General features: G+C 41.0%; 1 protein-coding gene across 3 annotated transcripts; it reads left to right on the forward strand.

Moving 5' to 3' along the window:
* The first annotated feature begins 267 nt into the window (after positions 1–267).
* dnase1 (deoxyribonuclease I) lies at positions 268–18,528 on the forward strand. Of its 3 annotated transcripts, none has more exons than XM_034190758.1 (9): positions 268–381; positions 7,797–7,964; positions 8,164–8,252; positions 9,039–9,125; positions 13,139–13,254; positions 14,434–14,546; positions 14,775–14,929; positions 14,995–15,088; positions 18,410–18,528. In XM_034190758.1, exons 1-9 carry the CDS (start codon positions 349–351, stop codon positions 18,473–18,475), a joined length of 921 nt encoding a protein of 306 aa, XP_034046649.1. In that variant the 5' UTR covers positions 268–348; the 3' UTR covers positions 18,476–18,528. The 3 variants fall into 3 exon arrangements, with proteins under 3 accessions (XP_034046649.1, XP_034046653.1, XP_034046652.1); XM_034190762.1 differs by having other exon boundaries at positions 277–381; positions 7,826–7,964; XM_034190761.1 differs by having other exon boundaries at positions 290–382; positions 7,812–7,964.
* The last annotated feature ends 359 nt before the right edge of the window (positions 18,529–18,887 follow it).

Consider the following 18,887-nt stretch of genomic DNA (forward strand, 5'->3'; position numbering starts at 1 on the left):
TTTCAAGTGAAATCGACATGTCTTATTATTTTTGCCCAGTAAGCCCTCTTTACTGCCAAATATTGAAATGTTTGATATTTAGAATGTTTTTGTTGTTTTTGCAGCATTTTTGCTTTATGGCTTTTTCCTTGTTGTGTCTAAGATTTTTGCACATTGGCGTAAATTACAAAAATGGGCTGTAGGCTGAGTGTTTTCATATCAGTGGGATGGGGGCTGGTGCACGCCTCCCTGTTCCGGTTAGTCACTTGTGCTAACAGGTGAATAAAAATCAGAAGAAAGTGTGGCTCTGCTCAAACGACACATTGGAGCCTCCAGAGATTCATACAATCGAGCCTCTGTTCTCTGCTGATGCAAAAGACCTTCAACTTCCAGAAACACCAGGTAGCTGTGCTCCTCTTCTGCACACTGTAACATCAGCTAGAACTGCAGCCTGATATTTAGCTCCACACTCACATTATGTAACAATGAGTTTATGTTAAAGTTACAACAGATTCATTTTTCAGTGCTCTGTGTCTGACTACAAACCTTAACTTTTATGTATTTCTTCTTCTTATTATTATTATTACATATTTTTATTTTATTTTATTTATTTTTCTTTCTGCACTAACTTCCCCAAATCCAACGATATTCTGACAGCATGAGAGTATAAGGTGGTATTTGCTTTTACTATAGTGCAACTTGGTGTTAAATTATAGTTTGCAGTGACAAAAGTTGGACTGCTTGCTGTTAAAATGGTTTTCGAAACATATAGACTCATTTTCAGAGTGGCTTCATTAACTGATTCATTTGTTTCCTGGTGAAATAATTTTTGACTCTGTGTGTCAACATGTAAGAAAAGCAAGTGATTTTTTTTCTCATTTCCTCCCACATTGTGAAAATAAATAGTCTTCATGGTCTCAGGAATTATAATCATCATTTCATCTTTTACCTGCTATAAGATAGTCATGATGTGGACATTTGATCAAAGAGTTTTGTCATTTCACAGTCACACTGGTCACTAATGTTGATGTAGCGATTTAAAAGTAATACATTTTGATGCAGCTATTTCCACATCAGTATCACTATTACCACACTGCACTCTCCTATCACAGAACCTCTGCATTCATAATGTTGCTGATAAAATTTCCTTTTTGCCTTTACGGTTCTTCAATGCTCACGGTCACAGCTGAACAGACTGTTCACTGTGAGGAAATACTGTGTATTTGGATTCCGTACCTATTAACAGTCCTGGACAAAATGTCAGTGTCACGGACTGAGATGACCCCAGCACCAGATTTGTATATCTGCTATCTACACTTGCCCAAAAAATGGTTTGTCCTGTACTGTTTGTTCTGTACACCCCTTCTTTGTGTGGAAAGAACTGAGAGCTGGTTTCAGTTTATGGAGAAAAATAACCTGCCTGTAAACCAGTTTTTGGTCCACACAGAACCGTAAAACTTTTCTAAAGGCGCCTGCTCATCGCAGGATGGGCAGGCGTGCACGATCCCAGTGCCAAGGGTTTGTGCGACAGTGTCTTTCAAGCAGGAACACAGTGCGACTAACCACATCGGGCTGCTGATGTGGAATAAATAAAACATAAAAACCAGCTGGTACCTGTGGAACCACATCGAGACGCTAATGTGGAATAAATTGTTGTGTGGGCCGCTGAAGAGGAGGTACTGCTGGCCCACCACCACCAGAGGGCGCCCTGCCTGGAGTGCGGGCTCCAGGCACCAGAGGGCGCTGCCGCCTAACAGGAGCAGCCAGGGTGACAGCTGATGCTCATCATCCTTGACAGCTGTCACCACTCAACAGGATCAGCATTGGTATATCAGCCAGACGACATCTTCACCTCTTTGCCGAGATATCGTTCTACCTTGAAGGTAACGTACCTCAGCTGGTTGTGAGATAATAACCCTTTGTTGCTTGAGCGTTTTTTGTGAACTCTTTATTCGACGAGAGGAGGAGGTGGTTTTCCACCGTACGTATTGCTGGGTGCACACGCACCCACTTCTAACTGTGTTTGCTCCTCGCCAGCAGTACCAGATCCGACACGCGGAGGCAGTGGCCACCTGGGAGTTCGGGACTTGGCGGCTCCAGTATTCCCGGGGTTCGGTGGCGGAGGAAATCGTGTGGTTCCGGTTCGACTTCGGACTGATGTCTCCTATCTTCGAGCCTGCCCACATGACATCTTGTATTTGACTCACTATTGTAATCTGTTGTTGTTGTTGTGCATTTTCACAACAGTAAAGTGTTGTATTTGGCTTTATCCATTGTCCGTTCATTTGCGCCCCCTGTTGTGGGTCCGTGCTCCTACACTTTCCCCAACATAAATAAAACATAAAAAACAGCTGGACCTGTGGAACCACATCGAGACGCTAATAAATAAAACATAAAAACCAGCTGGTACCTGTGGAACCACATCACACTGCTTATGTGGTATAAATAAAACATAAAAACCAGCTGGTACCTGTGGAACCACCGCTGATGTGGAATAAATAAAACAAAAACCAGCTGGTACCTGTGGAACCACATCACACTGCTGATGTGGAATAAAAAAAACATAAAAACCAGCTGGTACCTGTGGAACCACATCACACTGCTGATGTGGAATAAAAAAAACATAAAAACCAGCTGGTACCTGTGGAACCACATCGCACCGCTGATGTGGAATAAAAAAAACATAAAAACCAGCTGGTACCTGTGGAACCACATCACACTGCTGATGTGGAATAAATAAAACATAAAAACCAGCTGGACCTGTGGAACCACATCCAGACGCTAATGTGGAATAAATAAAACATAAAAACCAGCTGGTATCTGTGGAACCACATCGAGACGCTAATGTGGAATAAATAAAACATAAAAACCAGCTGGTACCTGTGGAACCACATCGAGACGCTAATGTGGAATAAATAAACCATAAAAACCAGCTGGTACCTGTGGAACCACCGCTGATGTGGAATAAATAAAACAAAAACCAGCTGGTACCTGTGGAACCACATCACACTGCTGATGTGGAATAAAAAAAACATAAAAACCAGCTGGTACCTGTGGAACCACATCGCGCCGCTGATGTGGAATAAATAAAACATAAAAACCAGCTGGACCTGTGGAACCACATCCAGACGCTAATAAATAAAACATAAAAACCAGCTGGTACCTGTGGAACCACATCACACTGCTGATGTGGAATAAATAAAACAAAAACCAGCTGGTACCTGTGGAACCACATCGAGATGCTAATGTGGAATAAATAAAACATAAAAACCAGCTGGTACCTGTGGAACCACATCGAGACGCTAATGTGGAATAAATAAAACATAAAAACCAGCTGGTACCTGTGGAACCACATCACACTGCTGATGTGGAATAAATAAAACAAAAACCAGCTGGTACCTGTGGAACCACATCGAGACGCTAATGTGGAATAAATAAAACATAAAAACCAGCTGGTACCTGTGGAACCACATCGAGACGCTAAACATAAAAACCAGCTGGTACCTGTGGAACCACATCGAGACGCTAATGTGGAATAAATAAAACATAAAAACCAGCTGGTACCTGTGGAACCACATCGAGACGCTAATGTGGAATAAATAAAACATAAAAACCAGCTGGTACCTGTGGAACCACATCGAGACGCTAATAAATAAAACATAAAAACCAGCTGGTACCTGTGGAACCACATCGAGACGCTAATGTGGAATAAATAAAACATAAAAACCAGCTGGTACCTGTGGAACCACATCGAGACGCTAATGTGGAATAAATAAAACATAAAAACCAGCTGGACCTGTGGAACCACATCGAGACGCAAATAAATAAAACATAAAAACCAGCTGGTACCTGTGGAACCACCGCTGATGTGGAATAAATAAAACAAAAACCAGCTGGTACCTGTGGAACCACATCACACTGCTGATGTGGAATAAATAAAACATAAAAACCAGCTGGTACCTGTGGAACCACCGCTGATGTGGAATAAATAAAACAAAAACCAGCTGGTACCTCTGGAACCACATCATGATGTGGAATAAATAAAACATAAAAACCAGCTGGTACCTGTGGAACCACATCGCACCGCTGATGTGGAATAAATAAAACAAAAACCAGCTGGTACCTGTGGAACCACATCGAGATGCTAATGTGGAATAAATAAAACATAAAAACCAGCTGGTACCTGTGGAACCACATCGCGCCGCTGATGTGGAATAAATAAAACATAAAAACCAGCTGGTACCTGTGGAACCACATCGCGCCGCTGATGTGGAATAAATAAAACATAAAAACCAGCTGGTACCTGTGGAACCACATCACCCTGCTGATGTGGAATAAAAAAAACATAAAAACCAGCTGGTACCTGTGGAACCACATCGCGCCGCTGATGTGGAATAAATAAAACCTAAAAACCAGCTGGTACCTGTGGAACCACATCGCGTCGTTAATGTGGAATAAATAAAACATAAAAATGAGCTGGTACCTGTGGAACCACATTCGCTGCTTATGTGGTATAAATAAAACATAAAAACCAGCTGGTACCTGTGGAACCACATTCGCTGCTTATGTGGTATAAATAAAACATAAAAACCAGCTGGTACCTGTGGAACCACATTCACTGCTTATGTGGTATAAATAAAACATAAAAACCATGCACGCTGATGTGGAATAAATAAAACAGAAAAACCAGCTGGTACCTGTGGAACCACATTGTGCCACTGATATGGAATATTAAAACAAAACATACCACCCACAGGATTTATACCTGCACTTTACTGATTGCCAGCCCAAGCTACTTGTACCATCACTGGTTTGTAAATGGTGTGGAGAAAATTCCTGAAATCAACAAAAAGCTGGATGTATTAAAAAAATACACCATAAAAAAACACAGCATTTTATATTGAATTCCTTTTATCAAGCAGGCAATACAAATATAATCCGTCTGTTCCTCTGTAGATGGTCCATGGTCACAGACATACAGTCATGAAATTACATTAATAAGAAGCAGTTCACTCGTCTCATGTCCACATCTGCTGGTGTGTGTCCAGCCGGCCTGCGTGCGTGTCTTGTAGATGGCGCGCCAGAAGTGACACTGTGTCATATGGAACAGAGCTCACGTGGGTGTCGTGAAAGTCAGATCGCCCGCTGTGTGTTCTGATCTGATGGTCTGGCTCAACCTGGGAGCAGCCTTTCAATGGGATGCAGCAAGGGAGCATGTGCATGTTGCAGCCCACAGCATATATCGCCACAGCGATATATGTTTTTATTTATGTCCACGTGATGACAGCAAACAGAAACACATGCGTCACAGTGGGCAGTTGTTAGTCCATGTCTGTCCAAACAACTTAGACAAATTTCACTGTGAGTACGACAGTGATCGTGTGCAGACTGTTGTCGTGGCAAGAGTGCGAATGGCCACACATTTTCTAAGTGCCAAACGAGCAGTATTAGATGTTTGTGCATGTCAGCTGGAATTTGGCCAACACCTGCCGCGAGAGGGATCAATGGGTTCGCATAGCGCACACTGTCTTTCAGCCGCTGGTGTGCGCAAATAGTTGTAGCAACAGGTGTATGAGGTGTTTGAGGCAGGGATGATTTTACATGTTTTGCACATGACTCCTGCTTCATGCGCACTTTGACCAAACTTTGCACTATGTGTGAAGGGGCCCTACCATTTTACAACATTTGCTGGACTGCTGGAGCCTATCCCAGCAGTCATGGTGCATGAGGCAGGGTGCACTCTGGACAGTACCGAGCCACATATAGACAAACAAACACATTCATACCCACTCCTACTATCAATTTAGAGTTCCCAATTCACCACCTGCACATCTTTTGAAGTGGGAGGAAGGGATTATATATATATATATATATATATATATATATATATATATAACACACACACACACAACCCCAATTCCATGTTGGGAAAGTGTAGGAACACGGACCCACAACAGGGGGCGCAAATGAACGGACAACGGAGTAAGTCAAATAACAACGCTTTACTGTTGTGAATGTGCACAACGAATACAACCAATCACAGAAATGGACAACAGTCAATTCACAAAAGTGTCGTGTGGGCAGGCTCGAAGATAGGAGACGCCTCTCCAAGGTAAGACCGGTACCACACGGCTTCCTCCGCCACAGGACCCCGGGAATACTGGAGCCGCCAAGTCCCGAACTCCCAGGTGGGCGCTGCCTCCGCGTGTCGGACCTGGTACTGCTGGCGAGGAAACAAAGTACAGTCAGATGGGGGCGCGTTTGCACCCAGGACTCCGAACAGCAGGAAAGTTACCTCCACCTCTCGTTGGAACAGTAATCCAAATAACTAGCTCAATCCAAAAAGATACACTCTGTTAGCGTCAATACGTTACCTCTCCGGTAAAAACGATATCTCGGCAATGAGGTGGAGATGCCGTCCTGCTGATATACCCCACTGATGATTGCCGTCAGCTGTCTCAGGTGATGGGTGACAGCTGTCACCGAGGCTGCTCCCGTGAGGCGGCGGCGCCCTCTGGTGCCTGGAGCCCGCACTCCAGGCAGGGCGCCCTCTGGTGGTGGTGGGCCAGCAGTACCTCCTCTTCAGCGGCCCACACAACATTCCAATGAAGTTGGGACGTTGTATAAAATGTAAATAAAAACAGAATACAATGATTTGCAAATCCTCTTCAACCTATATTCAATTGAATACACCATAAAGACAAGATATTTAATTTTCAAACTGAAAGACTAATTTGTTTTTGTGCAAATATTTGCTCATTTTGAAATGGATGCCTGCAACACATTTCAAAAAAGCTGGGACAGGGGCAACAAAAGATCGGGAAAGTTGATGAATTTTGTGTATAACAATGCGATTAATTGCGATTAATCATGAAAACCATGTAATTAATCATGATTAAAATTTTTAATCGTTGCAAGGCTCTACTTTTTTGTATCAGCCTGTTGTAAGATTTGCATCACCCTGATTTTATTGCCAGTTTCCAGAGCAGTAAAATTGATAGGACAAGTATAGGGCAGATTTTTGTTGTAATATGTAATAAATATAGGGAACACTTAAATTAATTCGGTCTGTCCAAATGAAATTAACAAGGTGTTCTAAAATTTACTTGTTAATTTTGATGAACCTAATTCATTTGACTACCAGTCAAAGTCATTTATTTGGCTAGTCTAGCAGGTCTGTATGTCTGTGTGTGTGTGTGTGTGTGTTTTCAGTGCGGTTATACAATACTGTGGGAAAATTTTAGCGACTCAACACTTTTGATAAAAAATGTTTGATGTGTATTTCTTTCATCAGCGTGGCACGAAAAATTATTTTGAAATGCCTATATATGAAATAATATCACTGTTCTAATAAAAGATAAATGTAGTATTTTTTAAATATATATATTCCAAGTCAGTCAAATTAGAAACTTCATTTAAAAAAACAAAAATTATTTCTTAGGCTAACTCCCAGGGTGGTACATGATGATTACTTGATAACAAACTGTAAAAACCTCATTTTAACCCAGATTTTCTTAGAAATTGCAACCCACTAAAAATAAATTTTTTAAAGGTGAAAAATACACATTTTACTTATTTATGCTGATCTGTAATTAGATTTTTTTTAAAAGCAGCTTTTCATTATTTTTACATTTTACACTCAGTCATACTTAAAATGTTTGCATAATACAGTAATATTATTATTATTATGAAGTATTACATTTGAAATTGCACAAGGTGTCTGCAATGTAGCTGTGCGCGCACGCACACACACACACACACACACACACACACACACACACACACACATACACAAAGTATATCTATTTGATTTGGAGCAGGTGTTCTTTCCCTTTTGGCCCTCCAGGATGCGTCTGTTGCTGTTTGTGAGCATCTCGGTGGCTGTGCTCCATTTGTCTGCATCTCTGCTGCTCGGGGCCTTTAACATCAAGTCCTTTGGGGACAAGAAAGCCTCCAACACAACTCTTATGAATATCATCAGCAAGGTGCAAATGTCTGCTCTTTAACTATTTACTTTGCCTGTGAGTGTGGATCAGATCACTGGTCGTGAAAGTAACTAAATACAAACCTTTGAAGGGTCCACAGCAGAATTAAAGCTTCATTTGACACTACTGTAATGTAGGAGCACTGCACATACAGTAAAAGAACTGTGAAATGTGACTTACAGCATGCTTGTTTTTGCAGATTGTCCATCGCTATGACATCATTCTGATCCAAGAGGTCAGGGACAGTGATCTGTCAGCAACCAAAAAACTAATGGAGCACGTCAACAAGTTAGACTGAACACATTATTCCGTCTGTATCACCTGCATTTGTTTGCTTGTTGGTTAGTTAGCAGTCTCACAAGCACAGTTCTGCATCTATCATCATAAAATGTGGACATATGGAGTTGAGTTGATATTGAGTTAATTTTTCAAGATCATAGTTCAAGTTTCAAGGTCAAGGTCACCCAAAAAAGTGAAAATCGCATAATCAGCCATAACTTTGCAACTACTCACCATAGAAACATCCAATTTGGCTCATATTGTTCCTCTTAGGGGGGCGCTTTCTGATTGACTTTGGCCTTTGACTTTGACCTTTAAAGGTTTGGTCAAGGTCAAAGTTGACCCCCCCCAAAAAATAATATTCTGTATTTAAATCTGATGTGTTTAAGTGGTGTAATGATCCTAGAATATAGTGAGTTCATTTTTCAAGGTCATAGTTCAAATTTCAAGGGCAAGGTTACATAAAACATGAAAAAAAAACCATAATGAATTTAGATCCCACTTTAATTTTGCCATTCTTAATTGTCATTTTGGTCAACATTTAGTTGGAATTTTCAAGTGGAACCACTTGCAGGAAATGATTGGCTTCACGCCAAAACTCCTTCAGAAATATTTGATCCAACTTGAATTTCAACATTCTGAAGTTCCAGTTCGGGTCAACGTTTTATTTCATAGTGTGACATCCAAAGTAGCAACCCTGTTGGCAGAGGCACTGCACTGTCTGAGCGCAGCTCTAGTTAGTAAAGTGTGGAGCTTCTGCATTCACACACTTTGCTTTACGTGTGTTTTTGGCAGAGATTCTCCTCAGTGGAAGTACAGTCACATCGTCAGTGAGCCTCTGGGGAGGAGCAGGTACAAGGAGCGATATCTGTTTCTCTACAGGTACACAAAATCACCAGAGAAACACACCACACTGTACAAATGTATAACACAGAGAGAAATCTCTGCCACATGTCAAAATTCTCTTTTCTGAAATTTCTTGACAACATATGGAATTACTTTTCTGTTATAAATATATTTTATGCAAAAAAAAAAAAAAAAAAAAAATCAAGAATGAATGTAAACGAACTAACAAGACTTTGAACTAACACCCTTCCACACACACCAGAATTTATCATTTCTTCTTCCCCATGCCAGCGGCCAGCGGATGAGACGTCACTATGTGCAGGAAGTCAGTCAGTCAGCCAGTCATGATATTTCACTTGTATTACTTCAGTTGTATTGGCTTGATTTCATCAAATGAGGAATATCTATTACATAGTAACCCCAAAAAGCCCAGTGGTTTGGGATTAAAAGGTCAAGGTCCCTGGAGTATATTTTGTAAAAATCTGGGGAGCCCAATATCTTTTGTAACTGTGCAATTGTCACCGATCTTGGTATTTGCTTTCAGTATATTGACCCCAAGAAGCCTACAGTCTTTGGGGTCAAAAGCTCAAAGGTTAAGTTTACTAGCATTTACTTTGTAGAAAACTTGTGAAAGCAATAACTTCTTTCATAAGTGCCTGATTGTCACCAAAACTTGATACAGTGACCCCAAGAAGGTAATTATTTGGGGGTCAAAAGGCCAAAATTCATCTTGAACTTGAACATTGTAAAAAATCTTCCGCAGCAAAGCCGTGTTACATGCATGGTAAACTTATCAGTGTTTGCCCTTGCAGGGCACCGAGGGTTAGAGCCGACTACGTACGTGATTAAATAGACGAAAGAGACACCCACACAAATAATCACATCAACCAGAGCCAATATGGAGAAAAACCCTTTGCACCTGTTATACAAAAGTGAAAGAGTTAAAAAGATAAGGAAGAGGGGAGAGAGAAAACAAGATTTATTTTTTTTTAATTTATCCAATCCTCCCGCGTTCACTTAATTGGAGTAAGCGGTATGGCTGGATGGATGGATGATGGATGAGTTTTATTATCATTGTCATTACAAGTGCAACAACAACAACAACATTACACTCAAATTGCCACAGACAAGATACAGCAATTAATCCACAATTATTACTTGTTTACCGTAATAACGGCACACATCAGAATTAACCCTATAAAGCCCACCCTGTGAAATAATTGTGAGAAAATTCTAATTTTTTGAAACAACAGTCTTTATTGGACCTTTTAACAAACCCACCAAAAAAACAAAACAAAAACAAACAAAAAACAAAAACCTTTTTGCATATATGAGTTTTTATTTGTATCATATTTGCTACATTGGGCGTTCTAGCATAAAAACATCCATTTTAAATCCAGAGCAAACATAACATTTCAAACCTATAAAATGCTGCATTTTCTTAGGGAAATTACTGTGGATCACTTGTTTCAGGCAGCCATTATGAATGTCTCATCTGAAGGCCCTCTGATGCATAAGATACTGACATCAGGTGGTTTGTCTGTGCACTACAAGTATCTCATTGTATACGATAGGTTTTTTGGGGAGAAAATATCACACTGATGAAGCAGACATCTCAGAAAATCCCGTATCAAATATGATACACTTGGCGTTATAGGGTTAAGACAAAACATATACATTTGACATTGTTTATGTGCACTAAATTTGAAACAGTCCGTTTTCTGAATTGAGGCTGTGAGTGTGGGGGAGCCGCTGCAACAGGAGTCGTGCCGCCATCATCTTGGGGGGGAATGAGGACCTGCCGCAGCTAAAACTGCACATCCCCCAGAGGGGAGAAGGGGTGGTTTGAGCGGTGGCTGGGATGGGGTGCGTGATGGGGGCAGGAGGGAAGGTAGAGAGGGAAGTGGAGTATGTTTCAGTCTTTGTCCATGTGTGAGTCAGTTACTGTCCTTGAGCCAATGTTCCCCAAGGCCGTAGAGATTCTTCTGGAGGAAAACAATGGGGCATTTTGTCCTTCAGAGGCTGATAAGCCTGCCGTGTTTGTGGTTGAGCAGTGAAAAACACTTTTTCGGCTTCCCATGAACAAACCAGATCCCAAATTATGAAAATTCTCCGGTCTCTGAAATCTTCACTTTCTCCTGCAAGGCACACATTTGCTCCGAGATGTTATCCAATTTGCGTCTGGGTTCAAGGGTTAACGCAGTCTGAGAATGCATCACCTTGACCAACTCATTAATCATGACGGACAAGCGAGGGGTCGTGGTTTTGGCGGCAGCCCTCTTGCCAATCTTCCGGTAGGTCAGGGCAGCACATAAGCCAATAAGTACCAACCCTCCTACTATGAATCCAAAATGAATAAATCCTCGACATCCTCCACAGAGAATGGCGTAAAGCATGCGACACGCCACGTCTCCCAGGCGTCGAGAACATAGCCCGCAGCAGGGGTGGGCAATCATGTGCCATAAAGGGCCGAGACACTGCAGGTTTTCCATGCAACCAATCGCCTCAGCAGGTGATTTCATTAAAGATCAGGTGTTTCAGCAGGTGATTTCATTGACAACCAGGTGTTTATGTTCAGAGCAGAAGCTCATCAGTAACCCACCTGCTGAGGTGATTGGTTACACGGAAAACCTGCAGTGTCTCGGCCAACGATGCCCACCCCTGCCGCAGGGTAACTTCCATCTGGGCACACAGGGTCCCCCGGCCCTGATCTTCTTGTAGAAAAAATGGTGTCAATAGTGTTCAGAGACCAGCTGATCAATTCCATGATTAATCCAATATAGTTTGAAGACTTCACAGCCTGGTGAAGTAGGGACTTTGAAGGTTGGAGCAGAGATAGAGGAGAGAGGAGGAGATACGACCGCCCTCGCCGGAGTCCCAAGCTGCAAGCTGGGTATAGAAAATGGATGGATGGATTTTCCTGCTGATTTTTTTTGGAATACTCGTGACACAAATCTGCTCCCATGCAAGTTGCTGGAGCATCACAGAAGTATGTTTCCAGTATGAAAATCTGCAAAACCAGGTGCTGCCGACACCTGGTTTTGCAGATACACAGACAAGCAAACATGGATTTGTTGGTTCATAATATATTTTTTTTAACGTATAACTCTTATAACTTTCTTTTGTAACAGAAATATTGGATTTGTTTTTGTTTTATATGTGTTTCCCCAAACCTCAATACAATGTCATATATAGGACAAGTAATGAGAATGATACAGTGTGACCAACGAATGTACACTCTCACGAGCGCCACTAGCTTAGCTTATGGCAAGCGAAAAGTAGACAAAGGTTTAAGAGTGGCTGTAATACATACGTATTTAAGAAACTTAAAGTTTATGAGCAACTTCACCGCTCAAGCACGTAGTAAACACTGACACGATGCAGTTTGTTGCAGAAGAGTTCAGAAACATATGATTGGAATGTTTTTATTACCATTTACAGTTGCCGATGAAAGACTTGGGTGTTAACTTCATGTTGAAGTCAGAACATGAAGCTGCACTGAAAGAGATCTATCTGGGAAGAGACACATTCTGTGTGTTGTTGCTCCAACGAGAGCGGCACGCTGAGCAGGGCGGCGAAAGTAGTCCGGCGAACTCAATCTGTGGGCGCGACCTATCCCACAAGTCCAAAATAGCAGAGATGTCTGTCCAATGACAGCGGCTCTCAGAGCAGGGTGCAACGAATGTTGGGAGAGGAAGTATTGTGCTTTATACAGAATCGCAATAACTTTGGAAATTTTAGATTTAACATAATTTATATGAGCTCTCCAACTTAGTTTATCGTCAATAAAAATGCCAATAAAAATGCCAAGAAATTTAGTTTCAGATACAATTTTGATTTCAGCATCATTCAGTAATAAATAAAAAACAAATATACATTAAAAAACAACCTAAAATTGTAGGTCAGACTTTACACTCTGCTGATAATTCCACCAGGAAAGAAATCTTAATTTTAAAGAGTTACACCGACCTGACTGTTTGCAAAGCAGATGAAAAAGGTTCAGTATCCCGGCGGTGATGAAGACTCACTGTGAAGTTTCTTCTTTTCAGGGAAGAGATGGTGTCAGTGGCTAAAAACTACATCTATGATGATGGTTGTGAGCCCTGTGGGACAGACACCTTCATCAGAGAGCCGTTTGTCGTCATGTTCTCTTCCAGTCATTCAGGTACACTTCACCTACAGACACAGTACATCACTTCAATACAAAGCTCCTGAAGTGTGCAGGAGGAAGGATCTGCTCACCAGCACTGAAGAACCATGGAACATGGTGCTACAGTACGTCCTTACAAGATTCTCTTAACGTGGCCTTTACTAGGCAACAATAGCTGTTGGCATGAAGATGCCAAGAGCTGTGCAGATAGGGCAAGTATATCATCAATAAGGTCATGGTTACTTTGTTTAGCATTGAATTTCTTGGTAAACAATGCAATTCTTTGCCTGGTGGAAATCTGGCCTTTGACCCCAATGACCTTGACACACATGATTGACCATGGGCTGATATTGGGAGGGATATTCGGGAATTTAGCTACATATGTATGTCACGTTTGATAGAAATCAACCAAAGGTCCTGGGAGGAGTGGGCCAACAGAGACAGACATGACCTTGACCCCATGATTTTGAGTTTAGAAAATTTACCGTGACACCAACTAGGCTATTATGTAAGCATCTTCATACAGTGTGCCATGTGCACACTGGAATTCAAAATAAGTCATCATTTTGACCTTCATCCTCAAAAACCTTGATCTTTACCCAAATGACTGAATTTTGGCTGACCTAGTCAGGGCAATTCTGGAATTTAGCGCCACGTGTTCCAAGTTTGGTCAAAATGGTTTGAGAATAAAGGAGCAATTCTGCCATCAGCCTTCATCCCCATCAAATTTAGTATAAAGCATACAAAAAACCTGGGAGAAGTAGGCCAAGAAACAGACAGATATAACCTTGACGCTATTCATTGACCTATAGCATATTTGGCCTTATGTGGGGAATTCCAGAACCAACCATGTGTGCCAAGTTTGGTGCAAATTGGAGTGTGTGTTTGTGTGTAGGGAGACTGGGGTTTGAACTTTAATTATCTTGACCCAAAGTAATTGACCTACGGCAAATGTGACCTCTCTTAGTCCACCTAAATATGTGTGCCAATGTTGGGATTACAATTTGACCTCTGACTCCAATGACCATGCTCTTTGGCAAAACAAATCCTTTAAGTGTAATTTCGGGGTGGAACAAACAAATAAACAATCAATCAATCAAGCAAGCATTGGTCAAATGAATGAATTGAGCCTGATAGGCCAGGACAGATATTCCGATATTTCATTTTGTCATATTCCTTTCTTCTGTTCTCTAGCTGTGAGGAACGTTGTCCTGATCCCTCAGCACACCTCTCCAGACTTCGCTGTGGAAGAAACAGACGCTCTTTACGATGTGGTGACTGATGTCCGAAACCGCTGGAAAACCAATGTGAACATCTACTCTTAGAATCTACACACACAGTCATTTAATTGGCAGAACAGCATTACTAACTAGAGGCACGTAGAGCACCAACATGCAACTCTGCCAAGGTTGAGTAATCCTGCAAACAATCCAACCGACGTGTGTGTGTGTGGGGGGGTGTACCCCTGTTTTGCAGAGATTTAAAAAGTAGTATTTGAGAATAACTGTGATTGAAGCACCCCACTGTCCCTGCAGGACATCGTGGTGCTCGGTGACCTCAACACAGGCTGTCAGTATGTGTCAGGTTCTGACTGGGAAAAGATCCGACTCTTCACAGACAAGAGTTTCCACTGGCTGATCCCCGACGAGGCCGACACCACAGTGTCACACACCAACTGCCCATACGACAGGTACCACACACAGGAAATACACGCACATGCTCTCACAAACCCAACTCCTATTCCTGCTTTTACAGGATTGTGGTCACGGCTGACATGATGGAGGGAGTGATGCCCGACAGCGCTGAGGTCTACGACTACATGAGGGACCTGCATCTCAGCCACAATCTGGTAAAAAAAACCCATCTGTTCCAAATTACAGTAGCTGGATATCTTGTTTTTGCTGCCATCCAGTGGAGTCAAACTGCTGTAGTGATTTAAATGACAAGTTGACTCGTCCTTAGAGCCTCTGCTGCTTTCCATCTTTTGACTATTGAGCTACATGCAAGAAATCCCTTTTTTCCACAATTTGCTGAAAAAAAATTATAAAGACATTCAGAGAAACAACACTTTCAGTTCTATCTTCATTTATTCTTCATACTCTCCTAATAATCTTGAACATTTTAAGCAACTGACTACATTAATTAACTACATGTTACAATAATCAGGAACACTTTTAAAAATATGGCAAATAAGAAAAACCGCAGGCAAACATTCATATGTAAAGTCTGAGATGAGTCTATTTAATGGGCAGCAAGCTAAAGCTGAGCATATACTGCACTAATCCAATCTGACTTTGAGTCATCTTGTTGGGTCTGGCAGTCGCACGGTCAAATGAATTTCCGACATACCAGAGGTTTTGGTCGCCCTTCATGAGGGTATTACGCAGTTGAAGCAGAACTGCAAATCAGTTCTGCTAAATTCAGTCTTTTGTTTTCCTCACTCTGCATGTATGATTGTCATGAAGAGAACTGAAAACATGGCGACACAGCGACAGCATGCGGTTTGGGTGGACAGAAGCACTGGAGCTGGTTAAGCTGTGGCGGCAGCAGTGTGCAAGCTTCTTCAATGTGTCGCCCTCAACCTATCGCAACAGAAATGCCGAAGGAAATAACTGCAAAGCTGCTACTGCATAGAAGTTTATGGTTGGGAGGTCCTACGACTCATGCAATCTGAGTTATATGAATACTGAAGAATCGTGCTCGTGATTAAAAATATTAACTATTCTGATAGATCTTTCTCAAGAATCATTGCACTAAATAAAATAAACTGATAAAGTGAGAATAACATGTACTACAATAACACACAAAAATCCTAGATTAAAGAGCTGATATATAAAAAAAAAAATCTATGTACTCACGTTACATTGTAGCGTTTCACTGTGGTCCAGCAATCAGTATCCATCTGTGTCAAATAACATGTCATATGTTGTCCAATGCACATTTATTGCTTATTTTTGTAATGTAAATGTCTGTGTGTTAAGTAACAGCAATGCTGTGGTGTGTACATGGTGCATTGGGCTCCTGTCCCTTGTTAAAACCAGGCAAACACTGTTAGAAAGTGAGTTCCACATACAGAAAAAAGTGATATATGTATAGTGTTATACTCCAGCAGTGATGCCGGTAACGCGTTACTCTAATCTGACCACTTTTTTTAGTAACGAGTAATCTAACGCGTTAATCTTTCCAAATCAGTAATCAGATTAAAATTACTTCTCCATGTCACTGTGCGTTACTATTATTTTCCATTGTGGGTCGATAGCAGCATTAAACTTGGTCTGTGGGCAGGAGGTCGGGGTTCGACTGAACTGCCCACTTTCAGTGAGCTGTGAGCTTTTCATCCACGTTTTTTGCAGCTGCTCGACTCGTCGTCTCCTCTTAAAGCGCGGTGATCAGCACACCTGCACTGAGCTTTACAAAGACATTTTATACTTTTTTCCTCCTTTATTTAGAGCTGAGCTGAGCTGCTCCGTATCTGCACATTAAAACAGCTGATCCTCCGCGACGCGTCAACAACTAACACTATTTTCCACTCAAATGCACCTAAACTCTCTTTCTGAGGACCACATGATGTGAAAACACAATAAAACTTTCTTACCTGTAAATGTGGTCACGTTTTCTGCATAAATAAATGTTATCCATTCTTTGTGCTCAAACGCCAAAGTAGGGGCGAATCCAGATGGAATGGGGGCGTGGGGCAAGGATGTGCCCCCCTCACAACACCCCTAGATTAAAGGTCCAGTTTTGAAGCCTTTTTTTTTTACTACAACTACTAATACTACTTAAAATAATATTAATTTCGACAAGTAAAATATTTAGAGAGAATTTAAATGTTAGAAAAATGCTAGAATGAATTTAATAGTTACATTTATAAACAATGTAGGTTCGAAATTGCAAGTTTTACTGTTACAGTGCTGTCAGCAGTTAAATATGAGGTCAAGAAAGAGGTCTTTAGTTTACTTTTTACAAAACAAGTATTTATTTTCATTGAAGTCAAGAAAGGGTGACTATAAAGTAAGTTTTGGCAAAACAGGTATCATTGTCATGTTGAGGTGGCAGAGGGTTGTTGTCGGCAGCTGGGAAAAGTAACTAGTAATCTAACTTAGTTACTTTTACAATTGAGTAATCAGTAAAGTAACTAAGTTACTTTTTCAAGGAGTAATCAGTCATCAGATTACTTTTTCAAAGTAACTGTGGCAACACTGTACTCCAGTGTCAGTTTTTGACAGGGGCAACTTATGTGACATACTCCCTGTAGTGGAGCATGTTTACATAACCATATAATAATTAGATAACTGTTTGTAATCAGATAACTAATAATCTGATCTCTCATGTTTACATGCACTTCAGCAATTTCATAATCAGAAAAACCTGGTTTACATGATTTCAGTTTCTAAACTGAATTTCTTTTGAAGGGGAGAAAAGAGAAACAGCAGATCTTGGAAAAAAGCGTAGACTTTAGAGACTTTATACAGTGCTTGCTCTCTCTCTCTCCCACAAATGAGCTCTTTAGAATGCTGAAACGTGCAAATGTAAAAGAATGAAATAAATCTGATTAATGGTACATATATTTATGTACATGTAAACAGGGCTATTGTTGGGTCAGTGGCTGAAGTTTCATCTCTTGAACATCAGATGGCACACCTGCCTCGAGTACATGTACCCTTTTTTGAGGACGGAGCAAATTTCAAAAATGCCACAAAAAAAACCACCAAAAAATAAAATAAAATGAAATAAAAGCACTTAATTTACTCATATTTGGAGTCAGTTTGGGTAAATCGTCGCACCTTTCCTCTGACTCATTTTATTTTTCTGCTCCCAGCTAAAAAATGCTTGTGCTCTTGCAAATGTTTAAGTTTAAATGTGACATACTCTGGAAAATACAGCAGCTAGAGTTGCATTAGCTTGCAAGTTACCATGTCAATATCTGCCTTTTTTTAAAAGTTAATTGTATGCGATTAAGAGTGAGAACTTAATAAAAACATTGCTAAACTTTCACAGTGTATGCTCATCTTAAAGCCTAATGGCAGCCTAAGCAGCAAACACTGAAACACATTTCAGGACCAGTCACATGTTAAAGTGTGTAAAATGCTGCCAACAATTAGCCAAACTGCACAGACAGCAAAAACTGTGCCAAAATGTAAGATGTGCTAACATTTTCTCTTCATCTCAGGCTTTGGCTGTCAGCGACCATTTCCCAGTGGAGGTGAAACTCTTCGGAACCTCACCTACTGCCTGAACCTCATCTCGCTCATGGAATCAAACCTTAAAAAATAAATAAAACCTGCAAAAGTGTATCATTGGATCAAATTTATACAAATCAACAAGGAGTCATTCTGCACCTTTGGGAAATCAGCAGGTGAACCATTTCTGTTTTGCTCAGAACAATTTATGCTCATCTGAAATGTATGAACTTCAGCATGGTTTTCTACTAAAAACATACCATGTCCTGCAATGAGATACACAATCAGTGTGTGATTTTGTCCCTGTTATGCCTGCTCCCGTTTTGTCCTCAACACATCCGGTATGGATACAAGTGATTTTACAACAAATGCCCTTCTTGTACACAACTGCAGATATACAACGAATGAGGCCAACATGGTTGGACTCTGAAACTTGGACAGTCTTGCTTTGAGTCAACTAAGCGCACC

The sequence above is a fragment of the Thalassophryne amazonica genome, chromosome 16, assembly GCF_902500255.1.
Source record: "Thalassophryne amazonica chromosome 16, fThaAma1.1, whole genome shotgun sequence".
Classification (NCBI taxonomy): Eukaryota; Metazoa; Chordata; class Actinopteri; order Batrachoidiformes; family Batrachoididae; genus Thalassophryne; species Thalassophryne amazonica.